We start from the raw sequence: 15,731 nt of genomic DNA on the forward strand, positions 1-15,731 counted from the left end.
AAGCGTCACTTTAGAGGACAGAGAAAAATCAGCAGATCCCCAGAAGACCCACCCCACCAGAGACAAGGGAGTGTTAGTGCAGGATGCGGCCAGAGCTCGGATCAGACTCCCCATGGGCTGCAGACTGCACTGCCCCTGGGGCCCAGGGACTTTCCCGGGTACGGGGAAACTGATGCCTGCAGCATTCCTCCAGGGCAGTGTGAAGGGAAATTAGAAGATCCTCTGCAATGTGGTTTGCATTATTGCAGCTTCAGCCATGGAAGGGGCTCCCTGAGTCAGGCAGGAAGCAGAAAATATCAGATTTAGATCCCACATTCCGTGCATTGTATACAATTATCCACTGGAGCCACATAGGGGCAAGCAGGACCCACAGACACAGAAAGTGGGATTGCTCTCAGGGACCAGGTTGCTCTGTTCTGGGGAGCCAGTCGTGTTCTTGGCAGGCACCAGGAGCCCCGAGTGCCCCAGTGCTGTGCACTCAGGAACCCTGCGGCCAGGGGTGAGTTTCACTTGCCTGCAAGCCATGGGTGACAGGCAAGCTACCAGTTGCAGCAACAAGGGGGAGTCCCCTCAACCCCCCACCTGTGCTCAGGGTGTAAGTGCTTCCCTAGATCCTCCTGGACTGTCTCCTTGACCAAACTTCAGGCTCCTCTGATCCCTCTTCTCCAATCAGCCTTGACCTTGACCCCACTCGCCCCCTGCAACCTGCATGGATGGCCCAGTCTTAGCAAGAATCCTGTTGAGTCAGCTAAGAGACAATTGCCTCCCACCATCCCACCACCCCACCCCACCCCAGAGGGAATCTGATCACCCTCCACATCTGCACCTTTGATGTCTAAGCTCTGGCCTGCCTTCAGCAAGAATCCTGCTAGGTCGGTTGAGCAGGAACCTCCTCCCCTTGCTGTCTCCTCCAGACCCTTGGGCATCGATCCCCACGTGCCCTTGCTCTACGGAGCTGAGCCTGATGCCCCTGCTGTGATAGTCCAGAGCCCATTGCAGTAGTCTCAGGAAGTCTTCCGTGGGGTTTTAACAAGTCAGAACAATTATCTCTTTAGCAGGGGAGAGGAAAGAAGCTTTGAGAAGCTTTTGTTGAGAAGGCCCTGTTGCTCTTTTACTGGAAGGCCTCTGGAGTCGTCAGGGGCTGCTTCTTGGGACAACGCCCCACCCGCGGGTCTAATTGATCTTGTTTGCTGGGTTATAGGTTACCTCATCTGACCCTCCTCTAAGCACTCCCGGGGCCATGACCACTGGCTGCCTTGTTTCCCAACACTCTCCCCAAGGCAGCGGAGCCCAGTAATCTACCGTGTGAACCGGGACACTCTGGGCACTCTCTTAAGAGTGACCCAGGCACTGTCGCCACCAGGACAAGTGGCGCAGCCCAGGCCTTGCGGTTACCAACAAGCTTCCTGCGCTTATCCTCGCGTGCCTCCTGGCCGCCGCGTTGGCTCAGGACCCTGGTCCGGGCACTAGGGGTGCGGGTGGGGAGACAGGGGGCGTGACCTAGCTGGACACGGGCCTCCGACAACGCAGAGCCGGCGCAGGGCGGTCGGGGCGTGGTCACTGCTCAAAGTTCCAGAAAGGCCGGAAATTTACAGCGGCCGCTGGCCGAGCTCGGTGGCCACCAGGGGGCGGGCGGAGGCCGGAGCCGGGGCGGGCCGAGCGCGCGGGGCGGGGACGCGGCGACGCTGGCGCCCGCGGGTCCCGTGACCGTGCGCCCCGCCCGGAGCCGCCGCGGTCATGCAGTCCCCGGCGGTGTTCGTCACCTCCAGGTGAGCCAGACCCCCGTGCCTGGCGCCGCGTCTCGGGTGCGCGCGATCGAGCCGGATGCGGCCCCGTCCGAGGACCAGGCGGAGGCGGCTGGCCCCGTGGGCCCGCGGCGCGGCCTCGCCAGCGCCCCGGCGGGTTGTCTGGGGTCGGCCCCTCCACCGCCCTGCAGGAGAGGTGGGCGCATTGAGTGTCCCCGTTTTACAGATGGGGAGAACTGAGGCCCTTAAAAGGGTAACGAACTCGCCCCGGACCCAGTGGAAGGCCGGGATTGGCTGGCCCCGCAGGCGGGCGGAGAGGGGGTCTCCTGTCCCCTTTGCAGACGTGCGTTCATTTCTTTTGAGCCCGAAAATACAGTTTATGGCTCCTTTCAGTGCTCACCGTGTGCCAGGCCCAGTGCGCGGCCCTGGGGATGGGGGTGAATCAAAAAAGGCCCAGCCTTGCAGGGGACACGGAATGAACACAAACCTGCGGGGGGGCCAGAAGCTAAGGGGGGGCGGGCAGTAGGTTCAGGTTCCTTGGGAGCACAGTGCAAGTGCGGAACCCGACTTCGAGGAGTGGGCGAATGAGGCCACGTCCCTCAGGAAGAGTAGGAGTTAACCAGGTGAAGGCAAGAGAAGAGGTGGCAGCTCCTCAAGGAGGTAGCTCAGGAGAAGTGCAAGTTAGAGGCCTCGGAGGCAGAAGGTGCCGGGTGGGCTCACACTGACCCAGACCTGGGGGACCTGGTGCAAGATGGATCCTGGAAAGCATGGGATGCACATGCTTTGAGTCTTTCGTAGAGTGACTCACTTAAGGTATTTTCATAGACCCCACTCTCGTTCCCCCTACACAGGATCTTGGTCTAAGATGCCAGTTTATTGCTTAAATGAATGTATGTCTTTCCCAGCCCAACTGTTCTTTTTCCAGCTGTAATCTGAGCGCCCCTGTAACTTCAGGTCTAGAAAAATGTGATTCTGTAAGTAAACCCTGATCCCAGAACCTGCTTGGTGCCCCCTGCATGGCCCAGGGAGGTCACAGGCTGTGTCTTCATAGGCGCAAGAGGTGTACCTGGTGCTCCCTAAGTCACCTCTCCCTGAGCCTGTTTCATTCTCTGCAAAAAGGAGGTTTGAGATTGGAAGGTGTGAGTAGTGCCGGCAGCAGACATCTGTCTCAGCCACATGCAGTGGGGTGTGACTTTGGTGCGGGGTGCTTGGGAAGGGGGTGGGTGGCTTCCCTCCCTGCCCTGATCCTGCAGGGCCTGCCCACGGGCATGGGTGCTGGTGATGAAGGCCCAGGGGGCGGTGCTCACTCCTTCCTACTCGCACCTGCCCACAGGGTGGGTTCAGACGCTCGAGACCAGTCACCGGGCAGGCTCTTCACAGTCAGGCCCCAGCGCAGCTTCCCAGCGTAGCCCCCCGCCGCTCATCACCACGCGCACTCACACCTGCGTTCATCCAGCAGCTACTGACCTGCTCTGTGCCAAGGACTGGTTCAGATTCTAGGGCACAGCAGTGAACAGAATGAAGCCCATCTCATGGAGCTTTAGTGGGGACAGCTAGACAGGAGGTAGACAGATAATGTGTCAGGGATGATAAATGGTATGAAGGAAAATTCAACGGCAGGGAAGAAGAGATAGGAGTGAGTGCTGTTTTGTCCAGGAGTGTCGTTCTGATAGAGGGGCAGTTGGGCAGATCCTGACTCCCTGAGGGAGAGAGCCATGAGGATATCTTGAATAAGACCGTACGAGCAGAGAGGACAGCAGAGCCAATGTCCTAGGGCAGGGGTGAGGGGGGGCGGGGAGGGATGGTGCTTGGGCACCAGCAAGGAGGCCAGCATGACTGGAGTGGAGTGGGCCTGGGGGAGTGTTGGGTGAGGCAGTGAAGAACTGTGGGTTTGGGAGCAGGGGGACAGTGCGGGGGGGTGGAGGGAGAGAGAGAAGAGGGGAAGGAAGACTTGCAGAAGCGGGCCTTGAGTAGGAGATCGCCTCAGGTAGGAGCCAACCAGTGTGTCCCCGGCGGTGGGGGAGGCTCAGGGATTTCTCTCATTGCTGCCCTTCTTGGTGAAATAAGCAGGGCTGTCGGGAGAACAGGCATTGGGGGTTTATCAGGGGTTTGTTGAGAGAGGCGGCTTAGACTCCATGTCTTGCTGCTCAGCGGATGGTCCCAGGAGCAGCAGAATAGCATCAGCATCACGGGGGAGCTGGCTGGAAATGCAGACTCTCAGGCCCCGGGCCCGACCTGCTGAATCCAGATCTGCCTATTGACAGCTTCCTCAGGTGACTCGGATGCCTGTGAGGTTCGAGAAGCTTGGTCTAAGGCGTAGCTGACCACCCTACGCCCTTGAGCCATGTCATGCCCATAAATAAAGTTTCTGTATCGGCTGTGGCTGCTGCATCTGTTACCTGGAGGAGTTGTCAACTCCTCCAGTTGAAGATAGTGTGTCCACCGCCGCCCTCCCCCCGCCCCCCCGCCGGGCCCGGGGCTTCTGATTCAGTGACCTGAATTTCCCAGGTGACACCGTTGCGGTGGGGACCACACTTGGAGAAGCCCAGGTCTAGAGCAAGGGAGGGGTGCCAGGCCCAGGCTGCAGCTTGCTGCTTGTGGCCATGAATTCCCTGTGGGACCGGGTGGCATGTCCGAGTGTTTGTCCCCGTCCCGGGCGGCTGCTGGGCCCCGGTACAAAGGAGGCAGAGAACTGGAGAGTTCGGGACGGGGCGGGGGAGCTGGGGCCCGAAGCCGTGGTTCCAGCCGTGGCACCCCAGGGCCTCCCAGCTGAGGAGGCATGACAGGAACAGGAGGGACAGCGGAAGGCAGCGGGCTTGTGGACTGCGGGTCCCGGTGTGGTCAGATGCGGGGTACTGAGAGGGAGAGCGTGAGCCCGGCCGTAGGCCCCCCTCCTCTGCACTTCCGCCCGCCTGTGCTTCCTTGCGGTAATGATCCTGAGTCCTCCCTCCACCCTGCAAGAGGCAGCCCCGGCTCTGGGGTAGCTCTGACCTGCGGAGACCCGGGCAGGTGACTCCCTTGTGTCTCTTTCCCGCTCTTCAAGTGGGTCCCAGCGGTGGTGTCCCCTGTAGGGCTGCCGGAGCAGGAGTGGCTCAGCTGAGGTCCCGAGAGCCTGCAGCAGCGCTGGCCGCCGCGAGGCTCACCTCGAGTGGGCTCTGCGCTCCTGCGCTCATCACGGGAACACGCGTGCACACCGCGCGCTAAGCCAGGAGCAGCCCGGCTCGCTCGGCGCGAGGCCAAGCACACTCATTCGGTTACTGGGCAAAGGAAAGGAGGGCTGATACCTTAGGTGTGGTGTTCCATCTCACAAAGGTACATCTGGTGTCGCCTGGGCCTCCCCGCGTCATCAGCCTGTGGCGGTGTGCCCTGGGTCCCAGGAAAATGCTCGTGTAGGTGCACACTTCACATGCGGGCGTATGGCATTGTCCCTGGTGGGTGACAGACGGCATCCCCATGGTGACTGTGTTGCATGCCTGGTGTGGAGGTGGGAGAAATCCGCGCGGAAGGAGTCCTGGGGGACAGAGTGTCTTTGAGGGATTGGGACCTTAGTCCAGAGAGGGAAAGGGCCTTGCCCTGGTACAGTTTTAGCCCAGAAGCGCCCTCCTCCTAGGAGCACCCCTTTACTTGTGTTCTGGGAGTCCTGCCCAGCCCATAGAAGGTTTGACCTTGATGATGAGGGGTCCTGTCCACGTGTAGTTGTACACGTGGGTCTGCATTACCCCCTTACAAAGGATGGGGATGCAGTTACCGTATTTTTTTTTATCACTTCAGGGAAAACGTTTCATGACTTGTTTGCCCCCCATACAACTCAGTACGTTGGTGTAGCATTGACAGATTCTGCGAGAGCTGTGCTGTTTTGCTGAGCACCCTCTCCAAGCCTCATGCAGCAGCCTTCTCAGTGCCTTGCGGGGCCCCGAGGCTAAGGAGGACCCTGCATCCAGGGCCCTGGGCAGGTTCGGTTGTAGCCCCGCTGCCCTCCGGTTCGCTGAAGAGATGCGTGTCTACCCAGGCTCCCGGCGGTGTCTCGTTCTTGCACTACATGCAGGGAGCCAGGCACGTTCCTTGTCGGGAATAGAGCCCCCAGATGCCATCCCTCCGAATCCTGCAGGGGCTCATGCACCGAGTGTATGGAACACTCCTCCCTGTGGGTGACTTTCCACAAGCCCGTCTCTTCTGCTCCCACTTGTTTTGCTGCTGGGGACGGCCCGGGGTCTGGGAGCAGCCCATAGGCAGGACCCACGCGTGAGGCTTGGGAAGCCAGGCCTTAGGAGAGGCTGGTGTGTGGCGGGGCAGGTGGCCCGAAGCAGTGACCACTAAGGACAGCCTGCAGAGTGCCCCCCACCCAGGCCTGCAGGATCCTCCTGAGGTCCTGTCTGCGTGTCACTCGAGAGGCCTGCTGACTTAAACCTGAGCTTCCTTTGCCTTCTCTCCCTTTGGCAGGCGAGTGCAGAATGTCCACACGGGCCTCGACCTGACCGTGCCCCAGCACCAGGAGGTGCGGGGCAAGATGATGTCAGGCCACGTGGAGTACCAGATCCTGGTGGTTACCCGGCTGGCTGCGTTCAAGTCGGCTAAGCACAGGCCCGAGGATGTCGTCCAGTTCTTGGTGAGCTGGGGGCTCTGCCAGGATGTTCCTGGGGGGGCCCAGGGGGCAGGGGGCCAGGCGCACAGACGCACCTGCCACCACGGTGTGAGCAGCATCAGGGAGCGGGCGCTTCTCTAGCCAGCACTGGGGCACAGGAGCCCCCTGGCAGAGGGCACAGCCTAAGCGGAGGCTAGCCGTGGGGGTCGTGTGCGGGGAACTGCATGCCGTGGAGCATCATCCCGAAGGAAGCGGGAGACAACGGGCAGAGTCCGGGTCATGGAGGGCGTGTAGGGAGCCTGACTTGCCTTGCAGCCAAAGAGGAGTTTTAAGTAGGAGAGTGACTCACTGGCCCATCCGGTGGGGAGTGGAGTTGGGTTGGAAGGAACCGGGCAGGGGTAGGGGGCCCAGCGACCAGACCAGTGATGCTCCAGGGGAGGGCTGGAGGCAGGCCAGCAGTGGTTGGTGTGAGGGGGACACAGAGGGTTGTAAAATATCTCCACGGGAACGTGCATATCATCTGCTGACCAATCATGTGCACCAGCGGAAGTAAGGAGCGGAGGGGCAGGTCTTGGGGCGGGGGGGCTGTGTAGAGTATAAAGTGTCTGTCTGATGGACACAGGAGGACGAATCCATGAGGCTAGAGCCAGGGACCTGTCAGGCCTAGGAGGCAGGTGTGGGAGGCGTCAGCTTGGAGGTGATGTTGAAAGTCTGGGAGTGGATGAGGTTGCCCAGAGAATGGACGTTCAGGGCGGAGGGAAGGGCTTAGGAGGGAACCCCAGAGACTCAGCAGCCCAGGGACGGTCGCGGAGAGGGAGGAGCCTCTGAGGCCAAGGGAGGAGAAGGGGGCATCGTGGAGTCACAGGAGCTAAGGGAAGAGAGAGCTTTGAAATAAAGGTAAGATGAACCAGAGCCCTATGGTCTAGACGGGATCAGTAGCTACAGGTTTGCACGCGGTTCGTTCTGAATCTCCTGGCAGCCAAGACAGGAAGGGAAACAGTGAGTGACCCCGCTCCGGTGCCCTAGGAGCAGAGACGTCACCTTCTCAGAGATAAAAATGCATGGCATGGGTCTTTCTTTGAGGGAGATTTAACACATGGGAAGCATCTAAAGGACATGTCTTTCATGTGCTACTTTGACTTTGGGTGAGAATCAAGGTCTAATGTTAGGTGGTGGTTCTGGTTCTGCTTGGCCCCGAGTGGTGGGGGTTTGCAGCTCCTGACAATCTGGCCCGACCCCCTGTGGAGCTCCACACACGCCCGTTTTCGGGGACGGGAACAGAAGAGCATATCTGAGGTCACGTCTCCGGGCATAACAGAGAGGCAGCATTCGGGGAGCCCCGAGGAGCATCCAGGCAAGCCTGTTCGTGCTGTGCCAACGGCCAGCCTCACGTGTGACGACAGCTTGACCCCTCCATGCATCACACCGGTGCTGCTTTCTTCTGACCAGTAACACCCACGCCCTGAAGGGTGCGTGTGCATGGCCTGGGTGGCCGTTCCTGCAGTGCTTCTCAGACATTTTGAACCACCTGTGAGGGCAGAGGAGAATGCATTTACCACCACCACCACCCCCCATGAAATCTGGGGATGTAACCCAAAGCCAGAAAATCTCTGAAGTTTCATGATTTAGCTTTAAAAAAAAAAAAACATTTTGCATTCTATTCCTGAAAAGGATACACATGCTTTAACATAAAAATGAATTTAATTGCTAATCAGAAAGTAAAACCAGTCCCAGAAAGGGGCACTGGGTATGCCTGCCGATTAGCGGACTCCCCGTGTGCTGCTGCCGTCTGCCCTGCACGTGGACATGCCAGACGCACGGGAGCTCCCATCCTCTGCACTCCCTGCCCCTCTCAGCCTCTTGCCACTGTTCAGGTAGCTACTTGAAAAGCCCTGGCTTTGGAACACTGATGAATGTGGGTCCTGGATGGGGTGACACCTCTGACTTAAAACTTCCTGGCCCCTCGCATGGTCAGTGCTCTGGAAACTCGAAGCTTCCATGACCACAGTCCCGGTGGGTCCGTGGGCTGGGCCAGTGTGGAGCTGTCAGGCCAGCAGAGGGCGCTCAACCCTCAGGGTCAGAGCTTCCCTGGTGGAGCCTGCCTGGAGTCACCTGTTCTCAGGACCGCGGCGGGGGCGGGGCTTGGAGCCTGCATCCCTTGTGTGAAGGGATCCTCTTACCTTTCCTTGAGGGCTGTTCTCAGGAAAGCTCCAGAGCCAGGCTCTTGTGTTGACAACTGCAGGCTACAGTCCCCTGTCCCAGGTGACTCCCCAGTGTGTGGGGGGTGGGGGTGCTGGGGATCTAAATTCCACCCAGCCACCTGCCAGCATCTGAACCCCTCACAGGCTGGGGGTTCTGGGGAGAGTTCTAGTTGGCCAGGGTGCATGCTCTGACACCACCGTGCCCCAGGGTTCCCGGGTCTCGTCCATCAGCCACAGGCATTTCCAGCATTGGCCTGGGAGTAGGAGTGGGACTATCCTTGTTTGTATGCTCCGTGCTCCCTCAGAGGAGCTGGGGAGACAGGTCTCGCACAAGGGGAGAGCACAGAGTCCAAGACAAGGGAGGATGCTAGGTGGCTGGTGGGGTGTGTGGCTGGGAGCTGAGAGCCCACCTTGGGTTACATCCGCAGCGATGCCTCGACCCTGCCACGCTTCAGGCTGCTCACGCCACGTGAGGCCTGGCCGGTGTGGGGCAGAGACCATGCTGGGGTGGCCTCACATGGAGCGGACTCAGCCGGAGACAGGGTGCTGTCTCAGGGTGACTCAGATGGCCTGAGACGCCCTTCCTGCCTGCTTCCCTGAGGTCCCAGGGTGCGGGGAGCGGGGGTGGGGTGGGGGGAGTCCTGGCTGACAGTAGCACCGAAAACAACCTTGCCATATGTGGTTCTTCTCCACGTGAGCACTGTAAGGACCGTCCCCACCAGAAGGCTGATGCTCCTGCAGGGGAGAATGATCCAGAGATCCGTGCTGAGAAGAGGTGATTCCTGTTGTTGTAGGAAGATGACCTAACAGCTGGCCAGACCATGAGGTCCCCCCACTAATGTGCTGCAGGCCCGGAATGGAAGCAGGCATGGTCACCTGTGGGCCAGGCCGGGGTCCCTGTGTCACAGGTCTCTACCTGGACCTGTGACAGGGCATGGAATCCACCATGATTATATCTCCCCTTTGGCTACTAAGACTTTCATAATTTAGCCTAGCACAGATTAGGGGGTGTTGGGAATGGAGCCCCAGGCAGGGGGATGGGTGGAGGGTCAGAGGGAATGAGGCATGCCCAAGGCACCTGTCTGTCCTGGGGCAGCTGTCCTGGGGACCGTCTCTCCAAACAGGCCGGCCTCTGCGCTGTCTGGGCGGGGTGAGGGGGAGAATATTCGGGAAGCCTCATGCTCCTCTCATTCCAGGTCTCCAAAAAGTACAGTGAGATCGAGGAGTTCTACCAGAAACTGAGCAGTCGTTACCCCACGTCCAGCCTTCCCCCGCTCCCCAAGAAGGTCCTGTTCGTTGGGGAGTCCGACATCCGGGAAAGAAGAGCCGTGTTCAATGAGATTCTGCGCTGTGTCTCGAAGGACGCCGAGTTGGCAGGAAGCCCAGAGCTGCTAGAATTCTTAGGTACCTGAGGCTCTGTCCCTAACCTCTGAGGCCTCTGTTGGCCCAGAACCAGGCCTCACTCCCCTGGCTGGGCCAGAGCGGGCCCACCGCTGCCAGCAGGAGGACGCTGCCTGCCTGGGTGCCGGACAGGGCTCACACGGGGCCTTCTCTGTGGTCTGACCCCACCCGTGCCCCTCCTGGCCACCCCCAGAGCGCCCCAACCCATACGCACCCACCCCCCACGTTGCCTCCTGCCAGCCAGGCCTGCGGACCGGGCCCCCGGGGACACCCCCCTCGGCTTGCGCCCACCAGCGACATTAATGGCTCTGGCAGCAGGCGGAGGCTCAGCCCGCACTGGTCCAGTACTGGGGACCTCAAACCCTGCAGGTCGTGTCCATAGCCACCTCCTCCCCCTTTCCGGTTTCCTCAGCTGTCAGACGGGAGGATGCCTGGCTGCCAGGTGGCGTGAGCATTCCGCGAGCCCCTGCGTGTGAGGCGCGTTCGATGGAGCCCGCCCTCTAGAAGGACAGCTGACATGCACCCCCCGCTCCGCACACCCCAGTGTCCAGGCCTGCACAGAGGCCCCAAGGCAGATGAAGTGCTTATGTGCCCCTGGGCGGGGAGGGGTCTCCTCGGGAGGTGCTGGGCTCTCCCCCCTGACTTTCTCCCTTCTTTGGACCACTCTGTTTAACTTTTCTTCCCAATGACTGCCGTCTCTAAGCGTCACAAGACAGAGTTTTTCAGAAGACAACAGCAAATAAGCCAAAAAATTTTTTAAAGGGGTGAGGAAGAAAAAAAGCAAAGCCAGTGAATGCACAGAGGCCGGGGCAGAGCCCCAGCTACTTGTCTCCTTTTCCAGCCCCTCCCCTGCACCTGTGGGCCCCGAGTTGTTTGCTACAAGATCACAACCTGCTTGCCCCCCAGTGGGCTATGTTGCCTGTGATATGGGGGCTCCCGCTGATCCATAACTGGAAGAAACTCCAGATCTCCCGGCCCCTCTGTAACAGAGAAGCAAGATACAGTGGTTTGACTCTCTTAGGCTTTCTGTGCCTCCGTTTCCTTATCTGTAAAGTAGAGGCATGAACAGGATCTCTCACGTGGATTTTTACAATAGTTCAATGAGTCCATACCTGTGAAATGCTTTTTACACAATGCCTGTTACACGGAATTGAAATTTTGAGTGGTATTTTCACATTTGTCCTAATAACAAAGCATAGTATAAGGCAATGTATGATTACTGCCTAGATTTATGTAACGCAGTAACACATATTACTTTGACGTATGTGTTAATATCTTGTTCCCAGGCATACTATAGGTCCCTTATCTAAGGGTGGTATTTTTTTTTTTTTTAATAGGAACTGCTTGCAAAGATCTTCTACCCAGTAACTATCTGGATAGAGGTGAACAAGTAGTCTAAACCCACATTTCTCAATCCATCTGTGGGGAAGGACTAGATTCGTATTCCCAATCTGTCACGGACAGATACTTTCACAAATACGAAATCACATGTCTGGATGTCGTGACAATGCCAAGCTGCTATGGATGTTTCCAGATGCTTGCTCTCCCTTTCTGCGCTTACCGCATCATGGATATCCATCTGGGGACCATGCTTTGAGAAGTGCTGATGTAAGCCACTTTGTAATGGAGCCATTACAGTTCATTCTGGAATCTTCCATGAGCTCACTGTGCACCCATTGGGTTCATAGTCTAAGCGCCCAGACCCTTGGAGCCAGCCTTCATCCGTGGCTGGATTGCCAGAGCTCCCTGATATGCCCCACAGATGTAAGCTGGCCGGCTTTTTTGCCCTTAGCCAGTGGACGTAGGCTTGGCTATTGCCCTGCTACCAACTGGTTCCAAGGCTCGCACCTATAACCACTCCACTCCAGGCTTCACTACAGGCTCGAGGCTTGGAGCCCCGGCTGCCCCCTGTGCACCCAGACCCGGCACCCTGTCCCAGGATGCTGCGGGAGGCCCCCAGCTCAGGTCCCAGCACAGGAGCTTGGGTGCACGGCAGCGCTGCCTCGTCCCCTGGTTGTGGACGTCAGGGGCCCTCCTCCATCTCCTTCGACAGGCACCAGATCCCCAGGGGCTGCGGACCTCACCAGCAGAGATGTCTCTGTCCTGGATGCACACAACCAGGCCCAGGATGATGGGGGGGCTTTCGACTTCTTCGAGCAACAGGACCGAGCGGAGGCTGAGGGTCTGCCCATCCCAGGCCAGAAGGGCGAGGACGCAAGAAACTCCTCCGAGGAGGAAGAGGAGGAAGCACTGGACCCTCTGGGCATCATGCGGTAGGTCTCCATGTCCTGGATAGGGCCTCCTTCTGGCCTGCTCCAGGCTCTCTGGTGAGGGCTCCTCTCTCCCTCCGTCCCTCCCTCCGTCCCGGGCATCTGAGAAAACCTGTTTCCCTGGGTCATCACTCCCTGTGGCCTGGTGTGCTCGGGCGGGGCTCAGATGTTACCTTCTCCTCCCTGGCCACAGGGCAGGCCCCTGGTCCCCAGTTCTGTACGGAGTCCTGGCAGGGCTGCCCACCCCTGACAGCTCAGCAGCCCAGGAGCCCTGGGCTCTCCACGCAGCTCATCACTGATGGCCTGGGGCTTGTGGCCCGTGATCGAAGCCCCCTAGGCCCGTGTCACTGTTCTTAAAGCAGGGCTGTTGACCTGGGCCCTGCCTTCCGACAAGGCAGTTGTAAGGCCCACGGATCACATGAGTGGAAGGGACTGATAACCTGGAAGGTGCCCGCTGTGTGTGATGAAGAAGGTAGAGTGAGCCGCAGGCCCCCTGGCCACTCAGCTGAGTTCCCTTTACATGCACATACATGCACACAGGTGTGTGCACACAGGTACAGTGGGGAAGTAGAGGTAAGCCAGGTATGGTCTCAGCGGTCCCTCGGTGTCCTGGTGCTGTCATCTGCCGCCTTCCCCTTTCCTAATCCCCTGACTGCCTTCCCTAGTCAGTGTGCTGCTCCCAAGCTCCCACTGGACGACCACCCTGTGCTGGGGCAGCATGAGACCAGAGAGACATCTGCTCCCAAGGCCCGTCCAGTGGGCACAAGCTGAGGTGTTGGGGCGGGACCTCCCAGACAGACAGACTCAGCCACCCCATGGCCCTTACCACTTCTGGGCCCAAACGTGCAAGAACAAGGTGGGAACCAGTGTTTCTGAGCACCTCCTACACGCTGAGCTTGGTACTCTGCACTTCATGTACTCGGTCTCCTTGACACCCTGCCTGCAAGGAGATGCTATTATCCCATTCTACAGATTAAAGAAACTGAAGCCTGCAGAGGCCGAGTGCCCTGCCCGAGGTCAGGCAGCTGGTAAATAATAGTCCTGGGATTCCAGTCTAGCTCAGGGTCCTGGACACTGCTTGGCCTTGATCCTGGCTCTGCCATTTACCAGCAGTATGTCCCTGGCAATTTACCCCTTGTCTTCAGTTTTCTGCAGTGAATAGGGTCATGGTAGCATCGCTTTGTAGGGCTCTTGTGGAGACTGAGTTACCATGAATGCTAGCGCTCACTCTTCTCATGGCCGCAGCTTGCTGCCCCACCTCCTCCGCCGAATCAGATCGCAGACCTGGGGTGACAGTCCCTCTGCCCTGATGAGAGATCGAAGTGCAGTCAACAGACGAGAGAGGCCCGTCTCCAGAAATCAGGGAGGGGCAAGTTCAGTGTAAAGGACGTGAAAATCACAGTCCCGAAGCTCTGCCCACCATCCACCAGCTTTCCTATCCTGGGGGAGTCGGGGGGCATGTGAGGCTGGGGACACGCAGGAGGAGGTATGGCTGCAGGGCTGCCCTATGACCAGCCTAGAGAGGACAAGGATTCACTCTCAGGGAAGATCCGGCGCTGCAGGACACCCGGGCCCAGAGCCGGAAGTCATGCAGCACCCTGATGCCCCGAGTCAGGTCCCCCCGCCCTCTGCAGCCGCCCTGACCTGGACGGGGGGTCAGCAGCCCTGGGGGTGAGGCAGCGAGGTTGTGTGGGGAGACCTCTGTGGTAGCCTCTTCTTATCAGCCTTACACGGCCTGCAGGCCCTTCTTGGGCTTTATTTTGGTTGGGAGGAGGCTGTGTTTGAACTCACGCTCTCTGTTGTTCTGAGTAACCACACGTAAAGCCAGACCGAGAAGGACTTCAGTGGTTTGCGCCAGCCTTTGGCTGAGGGTCATGCTTAGCAAAGCGGCTCCTTTTTTGGGTAGGAAAATGCTCTTTGGGGTTGGCAAGGGCCGCCTTGAATTTCCTACTTATTCCGGTAGCAGATTGTCGAGGGATGTGTCAGCCGTCTGGGACCACCTGCCCCCCAGCACTGTCGCCAGTCCCGGGAAAACATAGCACCTAAAAGGGACCCCAGAGGGGCTCAGTCGTTAAGCGTCTGCCTTCGGCTCAGGTCATGATCCCAGGGTCCTGGGATGGAGCCCCGCATCGGGCTCCCTGCTCCGCGGGAGGCCTGCTTCTCCCTCTCCCACTCCCCCTGCTTGTGTTCCCTCTCTCGCTGTGTTTCTCTCTGTCAAATAAATAAATAAAATGTTTAAAAAAAATAAAAATAAAATAAAAGGGACCCCAGAGGCTTAAAACCTTCTGCTGGTTTCCCCTGTAAGGGCTGGTGTGACATTAGTCAGTACTACTGCCCTCATCGGGGAGAATAACACCTGAGGTTTCTGAGAGCTTATTAAATGCCAGGAACCGATTCCCATTCCTGGGACGAGACATTTCTGTCTCTGCTTTTTTTTTTTTTTAAGAGGTCATGACACACCACATGGCTCTCGGGACCTGTGTGGGTTTGGTGTGGAAAATGGTGCTCTAGGAGCCGCAGTGGTATCAGGCTCATGGTGTGTGTGGGTGGGGGGTGTGTGGAAGCTGAAGTTTGGGGACAGGTCGCTCCTGCAAATTCATGCAGCCCCAAATGGCAGGTCACGACTCGGCGGCGTCACCCTGACTGCCCTTTGATTCCAGTCATTCTGCAGTGTGGGAGGTGGGCAGAGCACTGGGATTATCCCCCTTTCACAGATGGGTACGTTGAGGACAGTTGAGCAGGGACTTGGCGGAGCCTTGCAGGTGGCAGCCCCCCCACCCGTGTCCTCTCCTGGGGCACCCAGATGGGCCTGTTGACTCTTTTTTTTTTTTTTCTTTAAGATTTTATTTATTTATTTGAGAGAGAGAGAGAGCAAATGAGAGGGGGGAGGGTCAGAGGGAGAAGCAGACTCCCCGCCGAGCAGGGAGCCCGATGCAGGACTCGATCCTGGGACTCCAGGATCATGACCTGAGCCGAAGGCAGTCGCTCAACCAACTGAGCCGCCCAGGCGCCCTGGGCCTGTTGACTCTTGAACAGGCTGCCCACCCTGGCTTTAGTGGGGAGTGGGGAGCATTGTGGTTTTCGCAGGAGACGTGGGCATTGCATGCATATTTCTCCGCCCCCCCAGGGCCCTCAGTTGCCCTGCAGATGCGGCACCCCGCTGCCCCAGCTGAGCGCCCAGCCCCCGCCAGCAAGCGCCCATCTGGGCCTGGCTTTCTGGAGCAGACTCGGTTCCAGGGCGCGGGCGTCCGTCCGTCCTTCCTGCCGTGGGCCCGGCGGGGCGCTGTTGCCCTACCACAAGGCTGCTGGAAGGGGGGGCCGGCCAGCACAAAGCCCCGTGCTGGGACTGGCCTGGCTTTTCTTTGTCTCTTAAACCTGGTGTTGATTAGGGGCAAAGGCAAGTTGCTGCACAGTGCTGAGCGCCCTGAGACAGAAGGAGCTTTTGGCCGGCCCGTCCTGGCCCTGCTGCTCCCCTGTCCGCAGGGTTTGGAGCAGCCTCGTGCTGGGGTGACCCGCGGACTGCACGCAGAGC

The 15,731-nt window shown here is 58.8% G+C and overlaps 1 protein-coding gene and 1 long non-coding RNA gene across 4 annotated transcripts in view; both read left to right on the plus strand.

The window, feature by feature from the left end:
* The first annotated feature begins 1,613 nt into the window (after positions 1–1,613).
* HS1BP3 (HCLS1 binding protein 3) overlaps positions 1,614–15,731 on the plus strand; it is a 37,705-nt gene continuing 23,587 nt past the window's right edge. For all 3 annotated transcript variants that reach the window (XM_081797132.1, XM_006746270.3, XM_081797133.1), the window contains exons 1-4: positions 1,614–1,769; positions 6,186–6,351; positions 9,725–9,932; positions 11,983–12,202. In XM_081797132.1, coding sequence (XP_081653258.1) covers positions 1,738–1,769; positions 6,186–6,351; positions 9,725–9,932; positions 11,983–12,202 — 626 coding nt within the window. In that variant the 5' untranslated portion in view covers positions 1,614–1,737. The remainder of the gene's footprint in view (positions 1,770–6,185; positions 6,352–9,724; positions 9,933–11,982; positions 12,203–15,731) is intronic.
* Positions 1,778–4,123, plus strand: LOC145715978 (uncharacterized). Its single transcript, XR_014138303.1, has 3 exons — positions 1,778–1,941; positions 2,651–2,719; positions 3,897–4,123. It is a non-coding gene; the product is annotated as an uncharacterized LOC145715978 (long non-coding RNA).

Source organism: Leptonychotes weddellii, chromosome 10 (assembly GCF_054177405.1).
Source record: "Leptonychotes weddellii isolate Sample4059 chromosome 10, ASM5417740v2, whole genome shotgun sequence".
Lineage (NCBI taxonomy): Eukaryota > Metazoa > Chordata > Mammalia > Carnivora > Phocidae > Leptonychotes > Leptonychotes weddellii.